General features: G+C 38.3%; 3 protein-coding genes across 3 annotated transcripts; 1 reads left to right on the top strand and 2 right to left on the bottom strand.

Moving 5' to 3' along the window:
• Positions 1 to 8,709: 8,709 nt before the first annotated feature.
• Positions 8,710 to 12,605, bottom strand: LOC133736932 (abscisic acid 8'-hydroxylase 3-like). Its single transcript, XM_062164550.1, has 9 exons — positions 12,152 to 12,605; positions 11,370 to 11,694; positions 11,125 to 11,274; positions 10,553 to 10,810; positions 9,798 to 9,884; positions 9,599 to 9,677; positions 9,371 to 9,477; positions 9,102 to 9,220; positions 8,710 to 9,012 (listed from the first exon to the last, which is right to left on the bottom strand). Exons 1-9 carry the CDS (start codon positions 12,403 to 12,405, stop codon positions 8,910 to 8,912), a joined length of 1,482 nt encoding a protein of 493 aa, XP_062020534.1. The 5' UTR covers positions 12,406 to 12,605; the 3' UTR covers positions 8,710 to 8,909.
• Positions 12,606 to 14,816: 2,211 nt separating this feature from the next.
• On the top strand, positions 14,817 to 17,161 carry LOC133736942 (loganic acid O-methyltransferase-like). The gene is made up of 3 exons (XM_062164560.1): positions 14,817 to 14,978; positions 15,782 to 16,450; positions 16,569 to 17,161. Exons 1-3 carry the CDS (start codon positions 14,886 to 14,888, stop codon positions 16,908 to 16,910), a joined length of 1,104 nt encoding a protein of 367 aa, XP_062020544.1. The 5' UTR covers positions 14,817 to 14,885; the 3' UTR covers positions 16,911 to 17,161.
• Positions 17,162 to 18,300: 1,139 nt separating this feature from the next.
• Positions 18,301 to 23,420, bottom strand: LOC133724849 (acyl-coenzyme A oxidase 3, peroxisomal-like). Its single transcript, XM_062151729.1, has 13 exons — positions 22,907 to 23,420; positions 22,377 to 22,494; positions 22,162 to 22,269; positions 21,866 to 22,038; positions 21,658 to 21,757; positions 21,458 to 21,532; positions 21,200 to 21,330; positions 20,610 to 20,745; positions 20,397 to 20,516; positions 19,664 to 19,810; positions 19,448 to 19,552; positions 19,247 to 19,348; positions 18,301 to 18,706 (listed from the first exon to the last, which is right to left on the bottom strand). The coding sequence occupies exons 1-13, from the start codon at positions 23,362 to 23,364 to the stop codon at positions 18,455 to 18,457; spliced, it is 2,025 nt and encodes a 674-aa protein (XP_062007713.1). The 5' UTR covers positions 23,365 to 23,420; the 3' UTR covers positions 18,301 to 18,454.
• Between the last annotated feature and the right edge of the window lie 1,204 nt (positions 23,421 to 24,624).

The following is a 24,624-nucleotide window of genomic DNA, read 5'->3' on the forward strand; positions in this document are numbered from 1 at the left end:
AGGGCTCACCACCCTGATCACCCTATTAAGTCTATAAGGCTTGATAACGCTGAAGAGTTTACATCAAAAGCATTTGATGAATATTGCATGTCTATTGGGATCGATGTAGAGCATCCTGTACCCCATGTGCATACACAAAACGGTCTCGCAGAAGCCACCATCAAAAGGCTACAGATGGTGGCTAGGGCATTGGTTATGCGCACCAACCTGCCTATATCTGCCTGGGGTTATGCAATATTGCACGCAGCTTTACTTATTCGTTTCAGACCCACAGCTAGCCAACCATTTTCTGCGTACCAGTTGGTAACTGGATATGAGCCTGACATTTCACACTTACGCATATTTGGTTGAGCAGTATATGTGCCTATTGCGCCCCCACAGCGCATCAAAATGGGTCTTCAGAGACGATTAAGTATTTATGTTGGATACGAATCCCCAACAATTATCCGCTATTTGGAACCCTTGACAGGTGATCTCTTTACCGCTAGATTTAAGGATTGTTACTTTGATGAGACAGTCTTCCCGTCGTTAGGGGGAGATAGGAAAAAGGATTTTCCAAGGGAACGACAGGAATTGTCGTGGTTTGTCCCCACTCTGTCTCATTTTGATCCCCGCACTCCACAAAGTGAAAGTGAAGTGAAAAGAATAATCGATCTTCAGAACGTAGCAGATTCGATGCCTGATGCGTTTACTGATATCGCAAAAGTGACGAGATCACATATACCAGCTGCAAATGTGCCTGCAAGGTTAGAAGTCCCCAACAAGGGGCACGGTGCCGCAGATAGAGGTACTGCAACCACACTTAGTGGAGGTGTGGTTGAGGCCGTGGCTCCCCAAGGAAGAGGGGGAGGCCACTTGGTTCGATTGACACTCACCCAAGGAAGAAGAGGGCGAGTAAGGCACAAACCAATCATCAATGTATAGAATCCCTCTTATGAGATTGTCTCTGATTATAGTTATGTCCATGAATCAATACTGGAGGACGCTCCGATGTTTAAAATGATTCCAGAGAACAAAGAAATCTCAGAGGATTATGAGAGTGCGTATGAGTTGATAGAAAGATCTTCCATACACATTGATGATATATACTGTTGGTCAAGGAATCATAGAGCACGATGATATCGAACCACGCTCTATTGCAAAATGTCAACAAAGAGCAGATTGGCCTAAATGGAAAGAAGCAATCCAGGCAGAATTAGATTCTCTGACAAAGAGACAGGTATTTGGTCCGGTAGTGCTAACCCCACCAAGTGTAAAGCCTGTAGGACATAAATGGGCCTTTGTCAGAAAGCGTAATGAGAAGAATGAAGTCCTAAGGTACAAGGCTCGCCTTGTGGCGCAAGGTTTCTCACAACGCCCTGGAATTGACTACGAGGAGACATTCTCTCCCGTAATGGACGTTATAACGTTCCGCTACTTAGTTAGCTTGGTAATTTCTGAAGGACTGGAAATGCAGCTCATAGATGTGGTTACTGCATATCTCTATGGGGATCTAGATTCAGAGATATATATGAAAGTGCCTGATGGCCTTACATTTCCCAAGTCAAGTGACTCTAAACCACGGAGTGCGTTTGCAATTAGGTTGAAACGCTCACTTTACGGATTGAAACAATCCGGGCGGATGTGGTATACCAGTCTAAGTGACTACTTGATTGGGAAGGGATATAAGAATGATGAATTATGCCCCTGCGTATTCATAAAGAAAACAAGTTCCGAATTTGCAATTGTAGCAGTATATGTCGATGATATGAACATAATAGGTACTCTTGATGAAATAAGAGAAACCGCAAGCTACTTGAAATCTGAATTTGAGATGAAGAATCTTGGGAAAACTCGATTCTGTCTAGGCCTTGAACTAGAACACCGAGTTTGTGGAATACTAATCCACCAGTCTGCATATGTCCAAAAGTCAGGCAATTTAACATGGACAAAGCGCATCCTGCTAGCACTCCCATGATCGGTCGAAGCTTGGATGCAAGGAAAGATCCATTTCGTCCAAAGGAAGATGACGAAGAGGTGTTGGGAGCTGAAATTCCCTATCTAAGTGCAATAGGCGCATTATTGTACCTAGCCTAATGTACTCGACCAGACATTGCATTCTCAGTGAACTTGTTAGCTAGATTTAGCTCAGCGCCAACGCAGCGTCACTGGAATGGTATCAAGAACTTTTTCGATACCTAAAAGGAACCATTGACTTGGGACTGTTCTTTCCCTACAGAGAGACAAGAGGGACCGCAGATGGAACTGCAATCCCTAAAGGAAATGTTGATGGCAAAAGCGCCACTCCCTACACCGAAACGCCAAATGACGTTTTGGTTGGTTTTGCTGATACTGGGTATCTCTCTGACCCACATAAAGGTCGTTCCCAAACTGGTTATGTATTTACCAGTGGGAACACGACGATATCTTGGAGATCAACCAAACAAACCCGTGTGGCTACCTCCTGGAACCACTCAGAGATCATTACTCTACATGAGGCGGTTCATGAGTGTGCATGGTTAAGAGCTATCATCACACATATTCGAGGGACTAGTGGTTTGAGTTCTACCACTGAATAGCCTACTTGCATTAATAAAGATAATGTAGGTTGCATCGAACAAATGAAGCTAGGGCATATCAAGGGTGATAATACAAAACACATATCACTAAAGTTTTTCTACAATCAGCAACACAGGCCCTCCTCAAGATTCAAGTGAATCAAGTAAGGTCTGAGGAGAATATGGCAGATTTGTTCACCAAATCATTGCCTAAGGCCATATTTGAGAAACATGTGAAAAGCATAGGAATGTGAAGACTTTCCAAGCTCCCTTGATTAATGTAAGGATCAGGGGGAGGTGTGGACGTTAGGGGGAGTCTAACACACACATGTCATCCTCAAATGTAAAAGGTGCGTTGTGCTCTTTTCCTTCGACCAAGGTGTATTTTTGTCCCACAGGGTTTTTATTGTTACTTGGCAAGGTTTTTAGTGAGGCAACAACTCATGCACCATTTCATCTTTGACTTGGCACAAGGGGGAGTGTTAAAGGAAATACACATTATGTGCCTTCGTCAAAGTGATTGACGGAGAGGGAATCAAGTAATTAGCAATCACCATCAATCAGCATGGATCAAGGACCAATCAGTAGTTATTGTCATCATTGTAATTGATATTTCCGTTGTAATTCTCTCCCTATATAAAGGGACTATGAAATGAAATGAGTAGACCAATTCCAATTGTCATTTTACTTTTACATTTACACATTTGATACAGCTTTGATATAGCATTACATAGTGGGCCCAAGTCCCGAGGGTTATTTGGTGTAAAAGTGAGAGAGAATGTGTTTTTTTTTATACACGTTGTATATAGCTTTGATACCGTATGACGTGGCGAACCCGAAGCGCAAGAGTGATTTGAGGCAAAATTGAGTGAAAATGTGTTTTTGTGATACACATGTCGAGAGTGATTTGTTGTAAGGTTGAGTGAAAATTAATGATTTTTTTTTTTTTTTTTGTGATATACATTTGATCTAGCTTTGATACCAGTGTGATACAGATTTGATACAACATGATGTGGTGGGCCTGAGCCCTTAAGGATATTTGGAACAAAATTGAGTAAAAATATGTTTTGTTGATACAACTTTCATATAGTATGACGTTGGGGGCCAGATTCTAGAGAGCAAGGTTCGAAAAATCGCTAGGCGCTAGTCGGGCGGTGACCAAGGGACTAGCGCCTAGACGCCTAGGCGGGTGACTAGGCAGCGCCTAGGCGGGTGACTAGGCAGCGCCTAGGCGGTTTACATTTTTTTTTAATTTTTAATTCATTTTTATAGCATATAAAAATATAAATAAGAGTATATATAGACTCAAAATATATATGAAGACTTATTATAATTAATAAAGAAGAATAATGAGATACTCTATAATAACATGTTTTATTTTCAGATTCCAATGTTTGACGATTCTAAGTTAATAAATGAATTAAGGGGTGGGGGAACATTGGAAAGGATGCCATTGGAAAGATTAATTGATTTCTTATGTATTCTCTGTCAGAGAGAGAATACGGGAAAGATAAATAAAGAACAAAAAGTTTTCCCTTTTCCTGCTCTCCTCGCCGCTCCTCTCTCTCTCTCTCTCTCTCTCTCGATCGAAATCAAGGCACACACTCTCTCTCCCCCTCCATCTCTATTCTCAATTTCACTCTGGGTCAGAAATTTAGAAGCGGAGTTGATCCACTCTGAGTGCAATCTGATCTCACCAAGACATGTTTTACAGAGAACAAAGAAGAATTCATGATCTTGAAAAAATTTCAGGTTTCTAAATCCGTTCTGCCCAGACCCGCCTAAAACCCGCATAGACCTGCCTAGACCCGCCTAAAAATGCCTAGGCGGCCGCCGAACATTTACCCGCCCAACAGTACCGAGTTGGCATTCCTCGAGTCGGAAAGCCACCGCCCAGCGCCTAGGCGCTGCCTAGGCGGCCGAGTTTTAGAACACTGCTCGAGAATGATTTGTGGTAAAATTAAGTGAAAATGTATTTTTGTGATATACGTCTGATACAGTTTTGATACAACATGACGTGATGTGCCCGAGCCCCGACGGTGATTTGGTTCAAGTTTTAGGTGATGAGCTCAAAATGAGTTCTCAAAATTAACCCTGTTGTCAATTGTTAGTATATAGCAAGTAGGGATCGTTCTATCCGGGGATTGAGGGTGCTCCTGTCATTTAAGCATCAAAGAAAGAATATTAATATATTTACACAATATTTACGAAAATTTACAAAGAGTAAGGGGGTTTCGAAATTTGTTTTGTTTTCTAAACTAATTATCTAACTAACTAATTACAATGACCAATCAACCAAGAATCAAGATAAGATGGACGGATGAGATGTAGAGATGAAGTTAACAACCTTTAACACGAATCCAAGAACACAAATCATAGTTTTCGAATCAAACACACACTTAAATGAAATCAATCAAGAACAAACCATGAACGCATGCATAAGTTCTTTTTACTTTCCTTAGTTAAATTAACTAGATGAACGCACCATAGTTAACCCTATTAAACATGTTATGCTAATGAGTGACCAATCCAATAACAAACATATTCAACGCATTAAACACTTAGAAAGTTTGATTGATTTAAGAAAAACACACAAGTTAGAACGCTAATCGAGCATGCAATTCTCTTTGTTGATTTATCTAAGTAATTATAGGTTTTTCACTTTAATTAACAAGACCTAGGACGCTAGCATCTCATTATGAATTCAATCATGCAACTCGAAACCTAAGTTGGTCAACAAAGAAATCGAAACATGAAAGATGGGATTGAAGAACAAAATCAACAAACATTCAAGAACATATAAAGAATTCGAAAACTATAAATCTGAAAATCCTAAAACGAATTCATGCTTCAAGGCTATTGGAAACTAAACATCAAAACAAATACTTTAATCTCACATGAAATCGCATCATCCAAGAAAACCAAAAACATAGAACGCTATAGAATCTGATTTTTAAGTTACAAGATAAAGAAAACCGAAAACAAGAATTAAGGTTCATGGTTACACTTTTAAAGGAGCTTCAAGAACGCAAGAAGATCTTCAAAGGTGATGGACGGCAAGGATGGAGGATGGAGGAAGAACTTTCTTCACGGCTTCAAAATCTTGAACACTTGGAGAGGCCGAAACTTTGAGAGAATAAAGGGAGGTTTTTGCGATTTTTGATTCAGGGTTTTGAGATCAATTGCACGGCATTTATCCCCTCCTTTATATAGTGCACGGCCTAGAGCTAGGGTTTCCTAAGAATTCTCCTTTGTAACATCATTCGGCCAATAAGAAAATTCTATTTGAATTAGAGAACAAGTAAACTTCTTTTGGCCGAAATTCTCCATGTATTTAGACCATATTTTGGCCTCCTTGGATATAGGAATCATATTTCAACTCTTATTCCTCTATTTTCTCTCCAAGATATCCAAAGAAATCCGAAAATAACCCTAATTGGACTCTTGCCGAAATCTTCATGAATCTTCTATTAATTTTCGGCAAAAACCAATAATAATCGATTTAGGGTTCCTCCAAAACGTCAAGAATGATCTAGAACCTCATGTGCAAGTCACATGCTTCAATCTTTGGGCCGGACTTCTCTATTGGACAATTTCAAAGCCCAATCCTTTGTTGCCGAAATTCCTTGTGCACTCTAGAACATTCTTGAACTATCTTGAGTCATCTTGAAGCCACAGCATCTCCTAGCACCACCAGGACTCCTAGTGTCATCAGGTTTCCTAGTCCAACTAGGACTCTTGTCATTTCTCACTTCTGAACACCATTTTTCCGAGCTCACTCCTAGTTGCATTAGGATTCCTTCTTCGACTGGGATTTCTTGTTTTGGATTAGGAAAGTTTCCATTTCTCCATTTCTTTCCCATTTCTGAGCTTCATTTCCTCCTTGCCTTCATTTCTTTCATTTCCAGCTCTCCTTAGCTCATTTTTTGCGTTTGGAGCTCAAATGTACCTAATTACAACAAAGTAAGTTAGAAATGATATTGTTAAGGGAATAACTAAGTAAAATGTAGAGAGAAATGCACTAAAAGCATAGAAAATATTCGTCCGATCATTAGGCGTAGGTTAAAACTATGTGTGTTTGAGGTGAAGATTAAAATTATTTTAACATAAGAGAAAGACCTCAATTGACTCTGTGAAGCTCTTAAAGGTAAATCATTTCTTGCATATCATAGCATCTTAATTTCTTGATTGTGTTGTTGGGATTGATAGCCATATTTCAACCCCAAGTGGTGTCAATGCATATTTATCGTGAATTTTCGAAAGGGGACGTCTTGGTGATCAAGATTACTACTCACTGATTTCTTGAGTTGCATATTAATTTTTTTTAATTGAATAAATATGCATTATCATTTCTATTAGGATAAATTCGGTTTTTAATGCATAATATCTTTTAGGAAAAATATTTTCCTAATAAAAATCAGTTAGGTTTAGAACTTTAATCATCCTAACTTTCTAAGATCAGCCAATATCATTTGATTTAGTGACATAAGTCTCCCCTTTATAAGAGGTAGATCGTGAGTTAGACTCACAATAGATTAGTTATTGTATATGAGTTGTTTATTTGATAAATATATATATATATATATATATATATATATTTTCTAGGATCAGTTAAGCGCACACATATAGTAGAAAAATAACATTTTTATGTTGTGTTCCCACAGTTTATTTGAGTGCACATTTCATTGAGAGAGTTTTTGATTGCATAAGGAAACCTAGAGCTTAAATTAGGTATTGCTAATATACTTGTTTCATGTTGAAGAAAATTAGCACGTCACATACACATTTGCATCCCATTCATTCCATTGTGCTTGTCCGAGTATTCCACGAGATCAGTTGGGTGATAGTGGCATCTGAAGCACACGTAATAGCCAAGGTCAGATCTATTCATTCAAGGAGCTGAATGGAGGCAATTCAAAAGGTGAAGAAAAACAAGGTGGTGATTGTGCAACGACTTAGTTAGAAATAACCGAGGTTAGAGCTATTTGTGTTGGTTGTAAGCCCGTATGTGCTTGTTCATATTCACTCAGTGAGTTGCTTTACACTTGACTTTCAAGAGCTAAGCTTTGCAGTTCTTTACCTTGATTTGATTCGAGGGTTTTACTGCATCAACAAACTTCTTGTGCTAGTGCTTTTCAATTTCCATTGTGCTTGTTGAATGGTGTGTGCGTGGTTTTCATTGCGGTTAATTTGACAATAAAAAATATGGGTGTCTAATATCAACATTTTTGCTATAGTTTGGTTTTAATCAAGAGAAAATGTCACAATTATAGTCTCTGAAGTTTGGGTAATTCGACACTTTGGTTCCGAACATTCTAAAACTATCACATTAGTACCTCAAAATTAATCTTCAACGTACTTTTAGTACCCACCGTTAATACCACTATTAACTTCTCCATTTTTTCAAAGTATTTTCATCTTGCCCTCTCTCTTTTTTCCCTAGCCTCCAAAACTCATGCATCATTTTTTTAATCAAGATAATTAGTCACCGACCACTAACTAAAAATATAAAGTATAAATAGTAATAGTGTATGCAACATGAGAAGTAATTAGGATAATAACATTTGAGAGGGAAAGATGAAAATGCCCTTCATAAAAAGGAGGAGTTAATTGTGTTATTAACGGATGTTGCCAAAAGTATGTCAGTGATTAATTTTCAGGTACGTCAAATGGCTCAAACTTCAGTAAACTGATTGTGATAAAAACACTTTAATCAAATTAAAATTAAACATAACTTTCTATCTAAGCCTATTCCTCTAAGCTTGATATCCATCCAAGCAGAATTTAACAGATACCAGTCAATATGGTATAACAGATCTCATTCAAGGAGTATGCTAAGCTTTCTTTTCATTCCTACAAAAAGCATGCAGTTGCTTCTATTTACTCTATTCTTGGCATCTCGCAATTGTACTAGTTTCATTCCGGCCTTCAATTCTTAGGAGGTGAGTATTTGACCAAAGGATTACTATGTCTTAAAAGGAGGAGCAACAATATTGTGGAGAACAAGGACTACAAGTTGCTGATGGTTTTGCACGGTTCCTCTCCCGTCTTTACTTTGGTTGGGTAGTATCCATGCAAGATTTAGCATTTGTTTATCATCTCTATTTAGAGAATTGTATTATGTAGAAGGTACGGCTTTATGTTATCCCTTTGGGGGGGGGGGGGGGGGGGGGGGGGGTACGACAATATCACTCATTTTAATTAGCTCCAAATTCGAGCCCCACAACTAGTTCGTAATGTGTCCGAGCAATACCCAATGTACGGACCGTGACACCTTACAAACGATCGAGTTAAATAGTACAAAGAAAAGTTGAAGAGTGGATTATACGTACAGAAATGTTTTTAGATACAACAACGACTAGTTTTACTCCCTTACTTACAAGGCCGCGCCGTCAAGGTAATGGGACAACCACTTCTTAGTCTAGGAATATGGGCCTTCTTTTCTAGACTGGTATCAAGATCATCGACTGTCCACCTGCACAATAGTTATGGAAGAAGAAGATGAATTTGAGAACCATTAATAGAAAGATGAAAATAGTTAGCTTTGTATCAGTGTCACTTCACCTGTATGCAGTAGTTAGACGGTGAAGAAAGACCATCATTGTCATCTTGGCCATATTGATTCCCAAGCATGTCCTGGGTCCTGACCCAAATGGTATGAAACTATATGGCTTTTGCATTTCCTGCAATACACATGGGTTGATTAAGGATAATTAATCACTCTCTCAATTATGCCAAGGTAATGGAAATCACTCCCACCAAACTAGAGAATTCATGGAAATTGAATGAAGAGGAGGAGATGGAGGAGAGATTGAGATCGAATCGTTACGTACATCAAATCTAGAAGGGTTGAATTTGGACGGGTCTGGGTACAAATCTGGGTCGTTGTGTATGCATGTCGCGTCAATGTTCACATGCCACCCTTTCTTTATCTCAAAACCTGCGAAAACAAATATGCAATCACAACTTCATTGATCGATCAAACGAATGTTTAGCAATAACTATTAGCTTAATTAGTGTTAGTAGTTGAAAGAAGTTTGAAATACTTAAAGCTAGCTTGCCTTCTATAGTACAGTCACTGAGTGCAACTCGAGGATACCACATAACCACAGTTGACATCCTTACTGTTTCTTTAACAACCTGGAAAAAAGAACAGATGCACACACACAACCTGGAATAATTAAAAATAGCTCTGATTTTCTTTGTATATGTAAAATGATTCAACCTGATTGGGATCTATGCTAAATCCAAGCTCATTACCTTCCAACAGTAGGACATATTATTAATATCTTCGAGGGTAATTGATGCTCCTTCGGGCTTGGATGTGGCTATCGACAGTTGTTCCTCCTGCACATTCATATAATTTTTGCTCATTATTCGTGAAATGTTATCTTGAAGACGAGGAAGTAGTTACTACCGAAACACTATTTATGGCGAATCTTGCAGATATGCTGATTAGAAAGACAGGTAATTATTTGTCCCAAGTCAAATTTTTACAAAAGCTATGAAAGAGCTTCACATGATCACATCTGCAGTATTTTGCAATTTTATGAGGGCAGAATGATGGTCGAAAACTTTAAATACCCCCCAAAGAGTCTGTACAAGGGGCAGTAACGTGGAGGAGCGCTGTAACTATCTCATTCGAGAATGCACCTTCTAGTCTTACTGTCCTCAATAGACAAAAATTCCCAGATCCTCCACCAGTCATCAGTAATTTGACAAGGTATCTCATTTCTGAGCACATCCATATGATACAACTAATTGATTAATAATTGGTACCCCCTGTTTTACAAACCACACCGGCCCCCCTCCATGCACATGTCTATTGGAAAATTACTCATGGATGGGGGTGTGGTTTGTAAAATAGAGGGTGCCAATTTCAATCCCCAATAACAGATGCCAGTTGGAACCGATGTAATAACAAGTAAACATCAACTGGTATGTCATGTGGTTAGAAAATTTTAATCCGTTTAACCAATGGCGGACATATAGATAGGCCTGAGAGGGAGGCTTACTCTAAGAATGTCTTGGACTTGTTGGTTCTCATCCAGAAACTTGACACTCCACATCATTGCAGCTGAAGTGGTCGTCTGCCCTGCAATTATAAGTGTCATTAGGTTGTCCATGATTTCCGAGTCTTGCAGCTTTTCATTGGGAGGGTATGAGTCTCTTCGCAACATGGACTGTAGGAAATCTTCTGGTTCTGGCCACTCCTTCCCACTCCTTCTTCTGGCAATCATGTCTTTAAAGGTTTCCATGAGACGTCTGCGTGCCTGCAGTGTTAACAATTCTCTTAGCGTACACTGTTTAAGTTACAAGAGGCACTATTCAGATACTACAAAACACTAAAATTACTAATTTAAAATTGATGAATTTTATTATCAAGCACTGTTTGTTGATTTCCAGCCACACTAGTTTGTTCATGGCTTTAAGTGACAAACACTCTGACTGCACAAGTCTAATCTGTTCGAGAATTGGTCAATAATGTAGGTATACATTTGTGGACCAACACATATATAGGACTAGGCTATTGAGTTCTTGGCTAGCTCGTATTTCCCTTCCTCCATGACTAGGCAGCTTGCATTACCTTGATGCCTTTGTAATATCTAGTGCCTGGAATCATGACAGGAACAGATAAGATTCCATCCGAGACTGCAGTGCAGTCTTTCTCAAGCTGCCTTAGCAAGGGCTCATCCGTGACACTCATTAGCATGCAGCACATCGCATCAAATGTCATCTGCATATCAGATATATTCCGATTTCAGAGAGCAGTAAGCTAATTGATTAACCTATCTACTATGTATACCAAATTAAGTAGCAAAGAAGCCTTACCCTCATACTGAAGTCAAGCACCGAAAAGCTTTTCCCACCTTGTTCTAGTTTCTTCAGTTTCTGACACAGCATTCTATCGAATTTCTCAATGAACGAAGATAAAGAATTCATGGAGAAAGGATCTGATAATAAGCGCCTTATTCTTTTATGGTTCTCATGTGGGACACAGAGCAAGCTTTTATCTCCAATACAATCTGCCATTGATTTCACATATCCTTTGTTGAACTTAGCAAAATCATTAGAAAAAATCATTTTTGCACCCTCTGTACTTGGAACAAACACATGGATCTTGCCAAAAATTCTCGTCTTGAACCACTTCCCATACCTAGTTTCACCACAATCATCAATTCTAACTTCCATATTATTGACAAAATGAAAAATCAAATAATGTCATCAATATTGCATCAATGAAATTTAAAGTTCTTTTTTTCTTTCAACAATTGCATCAACTTCAAGTGGTTCATATAGCCACCCACTCGATTGGTTCCAGTCATATATATAGAACAAAAACAAAAATTGGACCCTTCAGGCTTCAACTGCAGGTTACTACAACTTAATTACTAGTAGCTGTGATGTTTTTTTTTTTTTTTTTTTTTTGGAGATGAACAGCTGTGATGTTATAGAAGCAGAGATTAATTAAGAGGTACTTTGAATTAAAAGTTTGTATAAATAGCCAATCACCCTTTTTCTTGAGTTTGTAATATATGTTCTAATTTTCTTGGAGATGAAAGACACTTATTTTGTATTATATTTCATGAAATCAAAAATTAATATCAACTAACCATATTCGCCGGAATCTGATAAAATCATAGCATCCTCTTGTGCTATTGGTTGCTGACATAAAAGAAATGGTTTCACCTATAAAGGGTAACCCCAACCGGCCAGGGATGTGACCTCTGGAACCTGTGACCTTTCTCCATGCTAATTTAGAGACGAAAAATGCAACTCCGATAGAAAACAGTAGTGCAACAATGAGAACATCATAATACTTCTTAACAAGGAAGAGGAACTCTTCTTTTGATATTGCACTCAGCATCTTAACTTAGCTTTGTTGAACCAGTACTCTCATGATCAATAACTAGAAGATATATTGAATTTATGTACCGAAGTTGTGAAGAATCATGATCCTAAATATGCATTGATGCTTCCTCAACATAAGACAAATTGTTGATAAGTGCTAACTGAGACATTGCTAAGTTTATTAAGTTATGCAGATAGTTAAAAAGTTCGAGTAATATTAGATTATGTAGTGGTTGGAACTGAGCTCTCATCTCCTTGTGATAATATAATTTGTAATGCAGATAATCACTGAGTACAAATTAATACTTGAACCTAAAGAACTGGATGCTATATTTTATTGACCCCAAGATGCCTGCCGTATATATATATATATATATATATAGCCTGTTAGATAATTTGTACATATATGCTTGTACACACATGCCTGCTTCTCCGACCAATATTTTAATTGAAGAGTGACCTAATAATGATTCAGAATTTCAGATGCTACACCAGAAACTTTGAGTTTAATATAGATAGAGGAATCTAAGTTTAAAAAGGGTATGTGACAAACAGGCCAGTGGTTCTAAATCGCGTTCACATAATGCTCCAGGTACAAGTAACAACTAGTACACTCGCTGCATTTTTGTTCCCCATATTTTTACAGTCTACCATTTCCCATTAAAAGTGTAAATCTGCAGAGAGATCCTATTTACGGATAGATTTTCTTTCAACTGAAATTGAGTCTTTATTTTGTACGTTTTTCCAGTCCAAATGAAATCAAGTCCCATGTACGTTTCATTTGTGCAATGTTAGAACAAATTTGTGGGTATGGATCATAAGAGAATGTTAGAACAAATTTGTGGGTATGGATCATAAGAGAGTTTATGCTTCTAAAGCACGTTGTAGCAACGCTTTCCTTAAGATATTATTTGCCTTAGGATACAATGAAACCCAGCACAATGCTGTTGTTGTTCTTCATTTTGCACTCACAAAAACCAACCTAAAACACTCAAAAGAAGGTTTACAAGATGGCTCAAGGTTACTAGAAACTAATTGTGCACTATTAATTTCTAGTAGTTTTATGTGTAAGAAAACATGAAACTGGTGAATATTGGAGGCCTAGATCTTCTCAGGATCTTTTTAGTATTCTCTGAGATTGTGTCACTCTGTAGAGAATGGTTCATTTATATAGAAGTATATGTACCCCTTCAAATGGTAAGGTACCTTTTCATTTGTGTCATTTGAATCTGGTCAAATTACTTCATTCAATTATTATTATATTTTGAAAATTTCTCCAACAGTACGACATTTTCTATATTAGAGGTTTGAGATGTATGGTACTATTTTTTCCAATAGGAGAGAGGAAAACAAATAATCCACTTGGGTTTCTCATATTCTTGCTGACGCTCCACCTTGAGAAACCCATCAGTCACAAACTTTTTCAACGTTCTTGATTGTGCTTAAACAAGGTAAAGTTGTTGTATGTGTTTCAGTAGAGATAATTAAGTGACCCGAGCGATCAACCTTGTGCTGCCAGGGATGATGAATATTCTCACGTATCGATTCGTTGTATTCCTAGCAATACCACATTTTGGACTGTATATGCATGAAATGATTCTTTCTTGCATACAGTGGATCATTTAACGAATCAATCATATAAAGAACAGAGGAAGAGATTGGAATAATCTGTTTGTATTTGATAATTGCTTTACAGTACAATGCCTAGATTTATACAAGGACTATATTCTATCTAAGGTAAGAACTAACTGTTTGATTTACAGAATATATTGAATTGAAAGCAGATACAAGAAATTGATACTCTTTGATTTAGGATCTGCCATTTGATTCACAGAGTGATTGAAGCACTAATCAATGCAATGAACCTGGACTATCTTCTTGGTTATCATTCCCCCGCAAGCTGAGAGGACGAGCACGAACCGTAAGATCTGCACTACGTGAGATACTTGAGAGCTGTGTTTCCCAAGTAATCTCGGTCCTGTGAACTTGAACGATTAAATAAGTCTTTATGTCCCTAAATAATTAAAAGATTCTCTGTCACGTACGTACTATTACTTCAGTTAATTAAGCTCTTAGAATGTTGTCTGATAGGTAGATATGGTCAAGAAGGTATGCCGATGACCATCATCACATAGCTGTCCAAAACTATTAACAAAGAGTATGAATGTTGCAGTTCCATGTCTGTAAGCTACAGAAAATATAAACATTAGAGTCGACTCAACTTATTGTTTTTACAAAAATTAAGAGACGAATACTAGCTATTTGTCTTACAGTGCATCAGCACCAAAGGCCTGTTATGTTTTCTTCTGCTAAATTAATTTTCTGGTCTTCCCCGCCAGACAAGTAATAAAACAGATCAAATATCTTGGCCTGGATTGGCATCAAGTAGCTGTAGCTTATATAGTAACAGCGATATTGGAAATACAACATACCATACTTGTATTACCCTCCCAACACAGAGAGAGAATTGAAGAAGAGAGAGGGAGAGAGACAGAGATGGCCATAGAGGAACTCAGCAAAATGGTTGAAGCATATCCAATGAAAGGTGGAGATGGGCCCAACAGCTATGCCAAGAACTCCAGTTACCAGGTTTGTTTCGTAGTATACCACACATTACTATTATTGTTGTTCACTAGTTAGGATGATTACAAGTAGGGTTGTACATCGACTCGATATACCTCGCCCGTGTTCCTGATAAGCTCACTCTATCAGCTCGTTAAGATACAAGCCAAACTTTAGCTTAGATTTCCTCAGCTCGTAAAGTTCGTTATATCACTCATACATTATCACCAAACACAAGGGGCGGGCTTTAGGGTTTAGTTCAACTGGTTCGAAAGTAATGCATGGAGTTCTCTTTAGATTAAAAAGATTATCAATTAATTTTTTTCTTATTTTGATTTGAAAGTTGTCCCAAGCTTGAAACTTAAGCTTGACTCGGCCTAGAGCTTTGCTTTACATGTCCTAACCGTGAGCCAAGTCAAGACAATTTAAGGTCAAGCTCGATCATTACTCAAGCTAATTAACCAACAAGAAAATCGATCAATCCAATGTTGAATTTGAATAAGTACCTGTTTGAGGCAACTTGAACACAACGAACCAAAAAAAAAAAAAAATTAAACACAACTTATTAGGCTAGGTCGAAATCAGTTTAGCCGAATCTAAGCCCCCTGGTTTTGTCTTGATTTAGCTCATTTACACCCCGGCCTATTTACAAGTAGCCATCACTATAAGAATTGATTAGATGTTCTCTTACATGTATAAGCAAAAGTTTTCTTTCGCATGGTTATTGATTAAAAACTCTTTTGCTTGGATTCTTTTATGATAGTATGTAGTAGTTACATAAACTAAATGAAATGAAATTTAGTATATCAACAATTCTACTGCTTGTGCAGAAAGGAGTTGCAGGTGCTGCCCAAGAAGTTGTGAACATGGCTATTGCAGAAAAGCTTGACATAGACAACATCACATTATCTAATTCCAACACCTTTAGCATTGCAGATTTAGGCTGCTCTGTTGGGCCAAATACGCTTTCTGCAGTTGGGAACATAATTGAAGCTGTGCAGCTCAAGTATCAAAGCCAAGGGCGGCTGCTTGATTCCCAAATCCCTCAATTTCAAGTTTTCTTTAATGATCATACCCCAAATGACTTTAACATGCTCTTCAAGTCCCTCCCTCCCAACAGACAATACTATGCAATGGGTGTGCCCGGTTCTTTCTATGGTCGTCTATTTCCTAAAGCTTCGGTTCACTTTGTTCACTCTTCTTACGCCATTCATTGGCTTTCAAGGGTACCGAAGCAGGTACTCGATAAAAATAGCCCTGCTTGGAACAAAGGACGAATCCATTACCTAAATTCTACAGATGCAGTAGTGAGGGCATTTGAAGCTCAGTATGCTGAGGACATGGCGTGCTTCCTGCATGCCAGGGCACAAGAGATTGTCTGTGGAGGATTGATGGTACTTATCATTCCAGGTCACATTCAAGATACACATCATTCCCAATCTTTTAGAAATATGACCTATCAACTATTAGGGTCTTGCCTCATGGACTTGGCTAGGAAGGTAGGAAACTATCCCTGATTTAAGTTAATTTGATACGATATATTTCTGATTCTAAGTTTTAATTATAGTAGGATATGTTCCTTATTGCTGCTAATGTGATTTCAATTTATGCATGCAGGGAGTAGTTAGCGAGGAGAAGGTAGATTCGTTTAATATACCCATTTACTATATGTCTCCCCAAGAACTGGAAGCTTCTGTAGAAAGAAATGGCTGTTTTAGCATAGAGGGTATGGAAAACTTACGTAAGATCTCAAAACTTGGCAATGTCACCGAAAGTGCCCAACTAATTGCATCTCACGGCAGAGCTGTTATGGAGGGACTGTTCAGGCAGCAATTTGGAGATGAAATTTTAGATGAGCTCTTTGACTTGTACCGCAAGAAACTTGAAGAGAATCCCTCCATCTTTGAGTCAATGGATGCAACTCTCTTTCTTGCCGTGCTTAAACGCAACACAAATTGATTTGGATGAACTTTTGTTGGTTTTCCTGCAGCTGCATGTAGTTAAATTCCCTTTAGCTTCATGGTTATGTTAGTTTTATTGTATGATTTAGTGGCATTAAAATTTTTGAGCAACAATAGATAATAAAGGGGAGAGAGATACACTGATATCCCTAGTTGTTCATATATATGTAAATCGATCAAGGTTTGAAACTATTGTGAATGGTATGTGTTTAATTGGTGTTGTTCTGCGATTAAAATGATTTTGATTAAGCAGGATATTTCTTTTCGATGATATGAACAGGTACTGTTGTCACTTGTCACTATTGAGCTGCTGGAATCTTTTCTTAATCGATATAGACAAGAAGGCATCCCAAATGATCGAGAGCATCAGCTGGGCCCTTAATGAAAGTTTTCATTATCCAAAAATCAGCTGGCAACAAGTCCAAGTAAAATTTTGAATTGTACTTCATAATTCGTTAAGCTAAAATGATAAAGAACGATAACACTGCTTTGTCTTAACCATCCAAGAATCCTTTCTTAACTATACTTCCCTGTCATGAGATTCGCATAGACGCATACAACTAAGATATATCATGACATATGTAAGCGATGAGCGATGCTAATCTAAATGTGAGAGAGAGAGAGAGAGACCTATTTAGAAGTCATCGATCAATTTTTGGGTTGCAAAAACTTTGCCTATGTCAGCGTAATTCTCGGAGTTTGAACCACACTCCCTCTATGTACATATTCATTTACTCATAGAGGGGGGGGGGGGGGGGGGGGGGGGGGGGGTAAAGTAAGGGTACCAATTTCAATCCCCTATAATTTATGAAAAATCAAGGGGCTCGAAACAAGTCCAAAAAGCTGCTGGCATGGCATTCAAAGATCATACGAATTAATTATAAGTTATGTATTATGACTCCTCAATGGCGAGGTTAGTGTGACTATGCCGCCACGTTTAACCACCCTGAGGACTAACTGACCAGGACTTCGTTGTGCACCATCCATACCCCACAGATTCAGAAGACGCAGCAGCTATCGCTTGCCGGCTCTCTTCTCTGATCTCGATTCAGGTAGATATAATGTAGATCCAACTTTCTATTCACTCGTGGGATCCAGGAGGGCACCTCTCTACTCAAGAATCCATACATCCCTCATCAGTATAAATGATTTTGAACAAAAACTCTCCAGCAGCCGTCTATCACTTACTCAAACATAAATCATTTCATGTGAAACAGATCCTAGAAAATAAGCCTAGAAAATGAATCATATATTCCCTTGGTATTACTTCGTTTGAAATGAAAAACACAAAAATGATATGTTGATGTACTTCATATGCACATAAGTGTTCTGCAGTCAAGTTGGTTTGGTTTTGATTGATGTAGAATGGAAGAAGATCCCACTGAAACTAAAGATATAAACAACCATAACATTTCTTATTTAACACTTCAGAGTAGTAGCCATCATTAATTTAAATATAATGGCATACATGCTAATCTTATTACAGCATTTTTCTAACATTTTGATATTTCTTCAATGAGAAAGAAGTAAATTGTGAATTTTCTAGTGCTGCTGAACTGAAGACCATGAATTTGACTCAATCCAGTTAAAAGCTATGGGACCGAGGAAAGCATCAGGGATGCCAAAAGAACTGACCAAGGCAAGTGCATGGGGTCGTAGCTCTCTGCAGAGGCTGCTTACTTCTTTCCTCACGGCAGCAACATTATCCGTTGATAAGTACCCGTATCGGAGGAATGCCACATCCTCTTCCAAGCAAATCAATGCATACAAGGTCCTCAACGTAGCTAAGACATTCTGCAGCAGAAACAAACAACGATCAGTTACTGGATTTATTTTACATTCTCACTACAATGTCATGTACACAGTTTATGGCGCAATGGTAGTTACAGACGTTACATTATGTAAAGTAATCTTAAATACAGGTAGTTTCTTTTTTGGACAAAAGCAACTCAAAACCTTCTCTATAATGTCATGTGTTCTGAAAAATTGATGACTCAAGGGTAGTTACACGTTGCAATTAATCCAAAACAGACTTGCTTCCTCTCTTCTTTTTTTTCTTCTTTTTTTGGCCAAAAGCCAGCTCAAACTTTCAGTATCCAAGCATGAAACGTGAAGCATGAAATTTTGACTCAAAAACACAACAAGACCTGAGAATGCATTCTTATCTTCCATCTATTCATAAACCCTACTCCTTTAGTCATATACGACGAACTATATAGCACCATATGTACTACAGAACCTGTTTTAGATATTCGAACCTCATCATCAATTGAGTGTCCTATCGACACAAGTGCAGTAGCAGTTTTTCACAAGGTCAATAACTGTTACTCATACCTTCAGTGAACCAGCAGGTACAGTTGCCTCTACATCGATGAAGGTTTGCAATATTGTTCGATCTGAGAAAGCTCTTCCCAAATCATCTGCAAGCTGATAACTCTGGAACCGGAAAGAGTAATGAAATGAGAGATAGAGAGAGAGAGAGAGAGAGAGAGAGAGATAGAGGGGTAGTTGTAGTGAAAAGAAGACAGTACTCACCAGAAGAACCGAGTACTCTTTGCTTTCTCCCTGTTTTTGTCGTTGTGACACTTCCACAGCAAAGCGATTCAGTAGATCCCGCTCTCTTAAGCAAAATGCATCCATCTAATTTAGACAATAGTGAGACTTTTAAAAGTTTTGACATGACTAATCTAAACATAGCGATGCATCCAATAGATGCGAACATAAACCACAAGTTCTGAAAAACTATATCACCTGAAATTCGATACTCTGAAGAGTAGAACTTGTAAGGTGAGATGGAATGACAGGGCAAGGTTTATTCATATGTTCTAATCCCAAAGCTTTAAACGGTTTACTTCTCTTCTGAGCTGTTATAAACTCTGCAAGAAGTGCCTTGCTGACCTGTGTTAAAAACCCAAAATATTCCACTGCTTTAGAAATAACTCTGATGTCAGACCAAAAAGTAGAATTTATAAGTAATTCTGATGAATCTTGAACTGACTAAATAGAATTTATCCAAAGGCATATTTTCACCATTTATGGCTCTGCCCATGATTTGATAAACATATTCCTCCTTACTAATAACATATGACCCTAAGCAATTTCTATATATACCTGTAATATAACAGCAGAACCAACAGCTTATACAAGTTATTCCAAGAGGTTCAAATTTTGGCATGGTTCTCAGAGAAACTATGCCATAACTGACTAATCTGAGTGAGTATGAAGTATGCAATCAATTTTAAACATAACAAACTTGGAATTGGGAGGACATAAAGCAGAAGGCCATTCCTATTATTCCGATAATTATGTATCATAACTTCATAAGGCTTTTAATAAACCATTTGAACACACACCACATCTCGAAATACAATGTTTGTGTTTTTTTTTTTTTATATGTTTTCATTGACAAAACTTTCTTCAGTTGCCGACAATTCATATCAATAAAAATGCTGCAGTTTGAACAAAACACTATACTTGGCACTACCTGCTGCATCAGAACATTATTGTCCCCCTCAAAAGTAGACTGCACATCAAATTCACCTTTCAGATTACCAATGCGGTTTTCAGTCTTCAGACCTTGCCCTCCACAGGCTTCACGGCACTCCTGATATTTACATCAATGGCTTGAACGCAGTTTTTAAATTTAAGGGAGGAGAATTAGAAAATTTGAACATGAGTTTTCAATGCAGTTCCTGACCTGAAGAGTTCGCATGTTATGCCAGGTAAGTGTAGCCTTGAATGCACTTGAAACAACATGGATGGTTTTGCTCGACTCAGGAGTCCTCCTAACATAGATCATCTTTAGGTGATTTGCAGCAAAAGTCATAGCATATCTGCAGCACATGAAGAATACTAATATTACAATAAAACCAAGAAGAAATAGAATGGGTTTAATATTTAACAAGGATTAGCAGTTATCCCTCAATATATTAAATTCTACTGCACCAATCCAGACCCTTAAGCACAAGATCTAGAGCAGAAAACGTGTTATTTACTTTTTTTAAACACTACAAAGGAACTTCAGAATCTTTCAACACCATAGGTATCAAAATAGCGAATACCATGGGTTGTCTGAGTTGCATACAATACCAATGCATGAAGATAATCATATGCAAAATCTAGGAGTAGGACAGCTATTAATAACTATAATGGAGTAAGAAGTATTTAGCTAGACATTAAGAAACAAGTTTTTTAAAGGGACTGCATGGATATAATTTTATTCAAGCAAAACTGTTGTTGCGATCCTTGTCTAATTAAAACAAGACTACAGTGGCATGGAGTTCTTACGTCTTTGCAAGGAGAGGCAAGAGCCGGTGTCGATGACTTGGGTAATCAAGCAATAGAACTTCCGGTCCGTTTGGTGTAACCGAAAAAGCCCGCCTTGTCAAAGAGTACCTTATGGCAATTGCTAAACTTATCTAAACATAGTGAAAGAAATGATTATGTCAACGATGGAAATTCCACTAGGCAAGAATAACCCTTAAAAATACCAGCAGATGCAAGAATAATTTGTACAAAATAACAGGCACCAATCTTACAAATTACCTTTGCTGTGTAAATTGCACTGGTTGCTATAGTTACACGTCCAGATGTCAATGGAGCCAAGAACGCTGCGAATCTCTGAATTAAAGAAACAAAGAAGGATAAATGGAAAGAACTGATTTTCTTAAAAGAACACAAAAGAAAAAAAAAAAAAACCTGTCGGGGGTGAAACAAGTATAATTCCCATTTGGAAATAGAACTACCTGATCTGGGTCTTTTATTGCACTCAGATATTGCCCTTCTGCGGAAACATCTGCTACTGAATTCAACAAATTTTCCCTGGGGATTCGGACATTGTCAAACCTGAAACACATTTTAAAATCCTTCAAGTCATATGTTTGTTTCTGCTAAGAGAAGAATGCAATTGGCATTAACAGTCGAACAAAGTTAAAGCTAGAAACATGAAATTACCATATTCGACCATTATCAACACCATTTAAACCAATTTTATGACCACAATCAGCAATACGGATGTTTGGACAGATGTTCCCATTTCCATCCCTGATCTGGGCTATAAATGCATGGACGCCTTGATTGGTCCCGGATATGATGAGTTGTGAAAAGACTATAGTGTGTGTGGCATGCTAAACATCAACAGGAAAAGAAATATATCAGTATAGAGTCAGCACTGAAGGAGGAAACTTATAGGCAACTTCAGGGGAAGAAATGAAGAATGCACAGCACTACATTTCAAAGGTGACCCTTACATTAGCTGCCCCTCCAATCCAATACTTCTGAGCAGATTCACAAGGAGTATTAATGACAAACTCTCCAGTTTTTGAATCGTAAGTGGTGACTGTTTCGATTCCTCGAACCTGTAAACATCAATCCGGAAGCAATTAGTGAAAATTTAACAAAGGCAAACAAGCATCATGTAGAGGCCCACAAATGCAGACCAAATGATTGAACAACCACTACATACATTACTGCCGTGCCCTAACTCAGACATTGCAAAGCAGCCCTTGATTGCATAATTCTCAGTGTCCCTCAGCCACTTGTCGTGATGGCGCTTTGTGCCAAAGAACAGAATGGAACCACCCCTGAAATTCATTAACCAAATGATGACATAACAATTAGTTAATTACCCCCTTGAATTTCCAACCAAAACAAGAATTAAACAACAATTCTCTGTTACATAAGAGACTAATCCCTCTTGTTTTTGTACTCGCATTTTACCAAATAAACAATCCAAAATTAGATCAAACTGATATAAAAGACATATATTGAGCTCAACTTAGATTCTTCTCTCCACCAAAAAACCAAAGAGCTATACATTTCTTAAATATTCGGCATCCAAGAAATTTACGAATTTTGCTTCTAACTCCAATTGAATGTAAACCAACCAATCATCTCTACCTCAGTTAACAAACTCCAATTGACTAATACATAACAATCTCAAACCATATCATTCTTCACAAAAAAAAAAAAAAAAAAAAAAAAAAGGTGATATACCATAGAAAAAAATGCACACCGATCTTGACAGAGAGCGAATGATCATAAATCGCAGCAACTTCTTGAAACGCAAACTTCCTCAACTCAGCCTCAACCCCCTTCTCGGTCATCCAACCTCTGAAAACCCCGCGATCCAACAAGTAGGCAATCCGCTTCAGGGTCATCTCCCTCTGCTGCTCCATGCTCTGGTTGTAGTCCGGCGACACAAACACCCGGCCGTCGCCGGCCTCCTTCGGATTAAACAGCTTGCTCTGCCTCATCAGCCCGAACAGCCAGTCCCGCTCCTCCAGATTGTGGTGGTCCAGAAGCTTCCGCATCTCCTTCGTCTCGAATTCGAACCGCTCCGCCAGCTCCGGCGGCGAAAACCCCACGCACGGGTTGGCCGTCAGAGCGGACGAGGCGGAGGAGCGGTGGAGGTGGTTCGAGAGCACTTGGGTTCGCCACGTCACCCGATCCATCGTCAAGTTTCGGGTTCGGGTTTAGGATCTGCGTCTGTGCTTATATATTATATGAGAAATGAGAGTCAGAGAGAGAAGGGTAAAAGATGGGATTTGGGCGCGCAAGTTGGGTAACGGGTAGGAGAGGGATAACGACGTCGTCCTGGACACGTTTTTTCTTTTTCTTTTTTTTTTTTTTTTTTTTGAGAAGAAGTCCTGGACACGTTTTTTTCTTTTTCTTTTTTTGGAAAGGGACGTGGAATGTTGATCACATAGGGATCGGTGCATAAGCGGCATGGACATTTGTGATTGGATAGGGTAATAAATGATTGGGAGTTATCTGTTTTGCTATTGGAAGATTTCCGATGTCAGAAATCGGCATATTCTGGAACCGCTTTACTGGATCAAATGATCCGCCACATGGCGTGTCTAACTTTCAAACTCTACTCACAGTTTTTTTATTTCTTTCTCATTTTTTGGCTTGCTCTTGTCTATTGTTTTTGAACAAATCAACTGCCTTTTCCACCGATTTTAACTCATGTGCACTTGCACTAACAGGATTAGACGGCTGCATAATATCAATTGAAATTTTTTGTTATGAAAAAAAACAAAAACAAAAAAAAGACATTGACTGCAAATATTAAAAACTGAGATTCACTTAATAAGTGTTGAATCACTTAGTCTTTTTCAGACAGTCATATAAATGTGGTGGTAGGAGAGCCATCAGTGGCGGAGCCACATAGGGGCACATTGGGTCCCGTGACCCAGTAAACTTTTTATTTTATAAGTTGTTAGAGTTACCCAGTATTACAAGCGGCTTGCATGGTGCAGTAGTCTGACATTTTTTTCCTACATTGCAGGTCTTGGGTTCGATTCTTGCAAACTTCAGTAATTTTTTTTCCTTTTCTTCCAAGGTTTAATTAGAGCTTGCAGAACTATTATATTATTATTATTATTATTGAGGTTTACCGGTTTATATGGCCAACCTAAATTGGAAATGGTCTTTATTGAGGACGTTGCGTTTACACAGTACACTTCCTTGGGTGCTTGGAGGAGACTTGAATGAGATAACATCAGCTTCTAATAAGGAAGGTGGGGTTGTGCGAAATCAAAGGCAGATGGCAAGGCTACGTGAAGCATTACAGTTCTGTCAACTTACTGATCTGTTCTATGTGGGACCAAAGTTTACTTGGCAAGGAATCCGCAGTGGACATGTTATAAAGATCCATTTGGATAGGTTTGTCACTTCTCAAGGTTGGAGGGAGATGTTTCTTGCTTCTA

The sequence above is a fragment of the Rosa rugosa genome, chromosome 1 (assembly GCF_958449725.1).
Source record: "Rosa rugosa chromosome 1, drRosRugo1.1, whole genome shotgun sequence".
In the NCBI taxonomy this organism is placed as follows: Eukaryota; Viridiplantae; Streptophyta; class Magnoliopsida; order Rosales; family Rosaceae; genus Rosa; species Rosa rugosa.

Coding starts and splice junctions, on each gene's coding strand:
- LOC133736932 (XM_062164550.1), bottom strand. CDS start 12,405: ATGCTGAGTGCAATATCAAAAGAAGAGTTCCTCTTCCTTGTTAAGAAG. Junction 11,275..11,369: donor TGCTTGACTTCAGTATGAGG/GTAAGGCTTCTT, acceptor TCTGATATGCAG/ATGACATTTGATGCGATGTG. Junction 9,678..9,797: donor ATATGTCCTACTGTTGGAAG/GTAATGAGCTTG, acceptor TCTTTTTTCCAG/GTTGTTAAAGAAACAGTAAG.
- LOC133736942 (XM_062164560.1), top strand. CDS start 14,886: ATGGCCATAGAGGAACTCAGCAAAATGGTTGAAGCATATCCAATGAAA. Junction 14,979..15,781: donor CCAAGAACTCCAGTTACCAG/GTTTGTTTCGTA, acceptor CTGCTTGTGCAG/AAAGGAGTTGCAGGTGCTGC. Junction 16,451..16,568: donor TCATGGACTTGGCTAGGAAG/GTAGGAAACTAT, acceptor TTATGCATGCAG/GGAGTAGTTAGCGAGGAGAA.
- LOC133724849 (XM_062151729.1), bottom strand. CDS start 23,364: ATGGATCGGGTGACGTGGCGAACCCAAGTGCTCTCGAACCACCTCCAC. Junction 19,811..20,396: donor ATAATGTTCTGATGCAGCAG/GTAGTGCCAAGT, acceptor TTTTTAACACAG/GTCAGCAAGGCACTTCTTGC. Junction 18,707..19,246: donor TACCTGCTGGTTCACTGAAG/GTATGAGTAACA, acceptor TTTCTGCTGCAG/AATGTCTTAGCTACGTTGAG.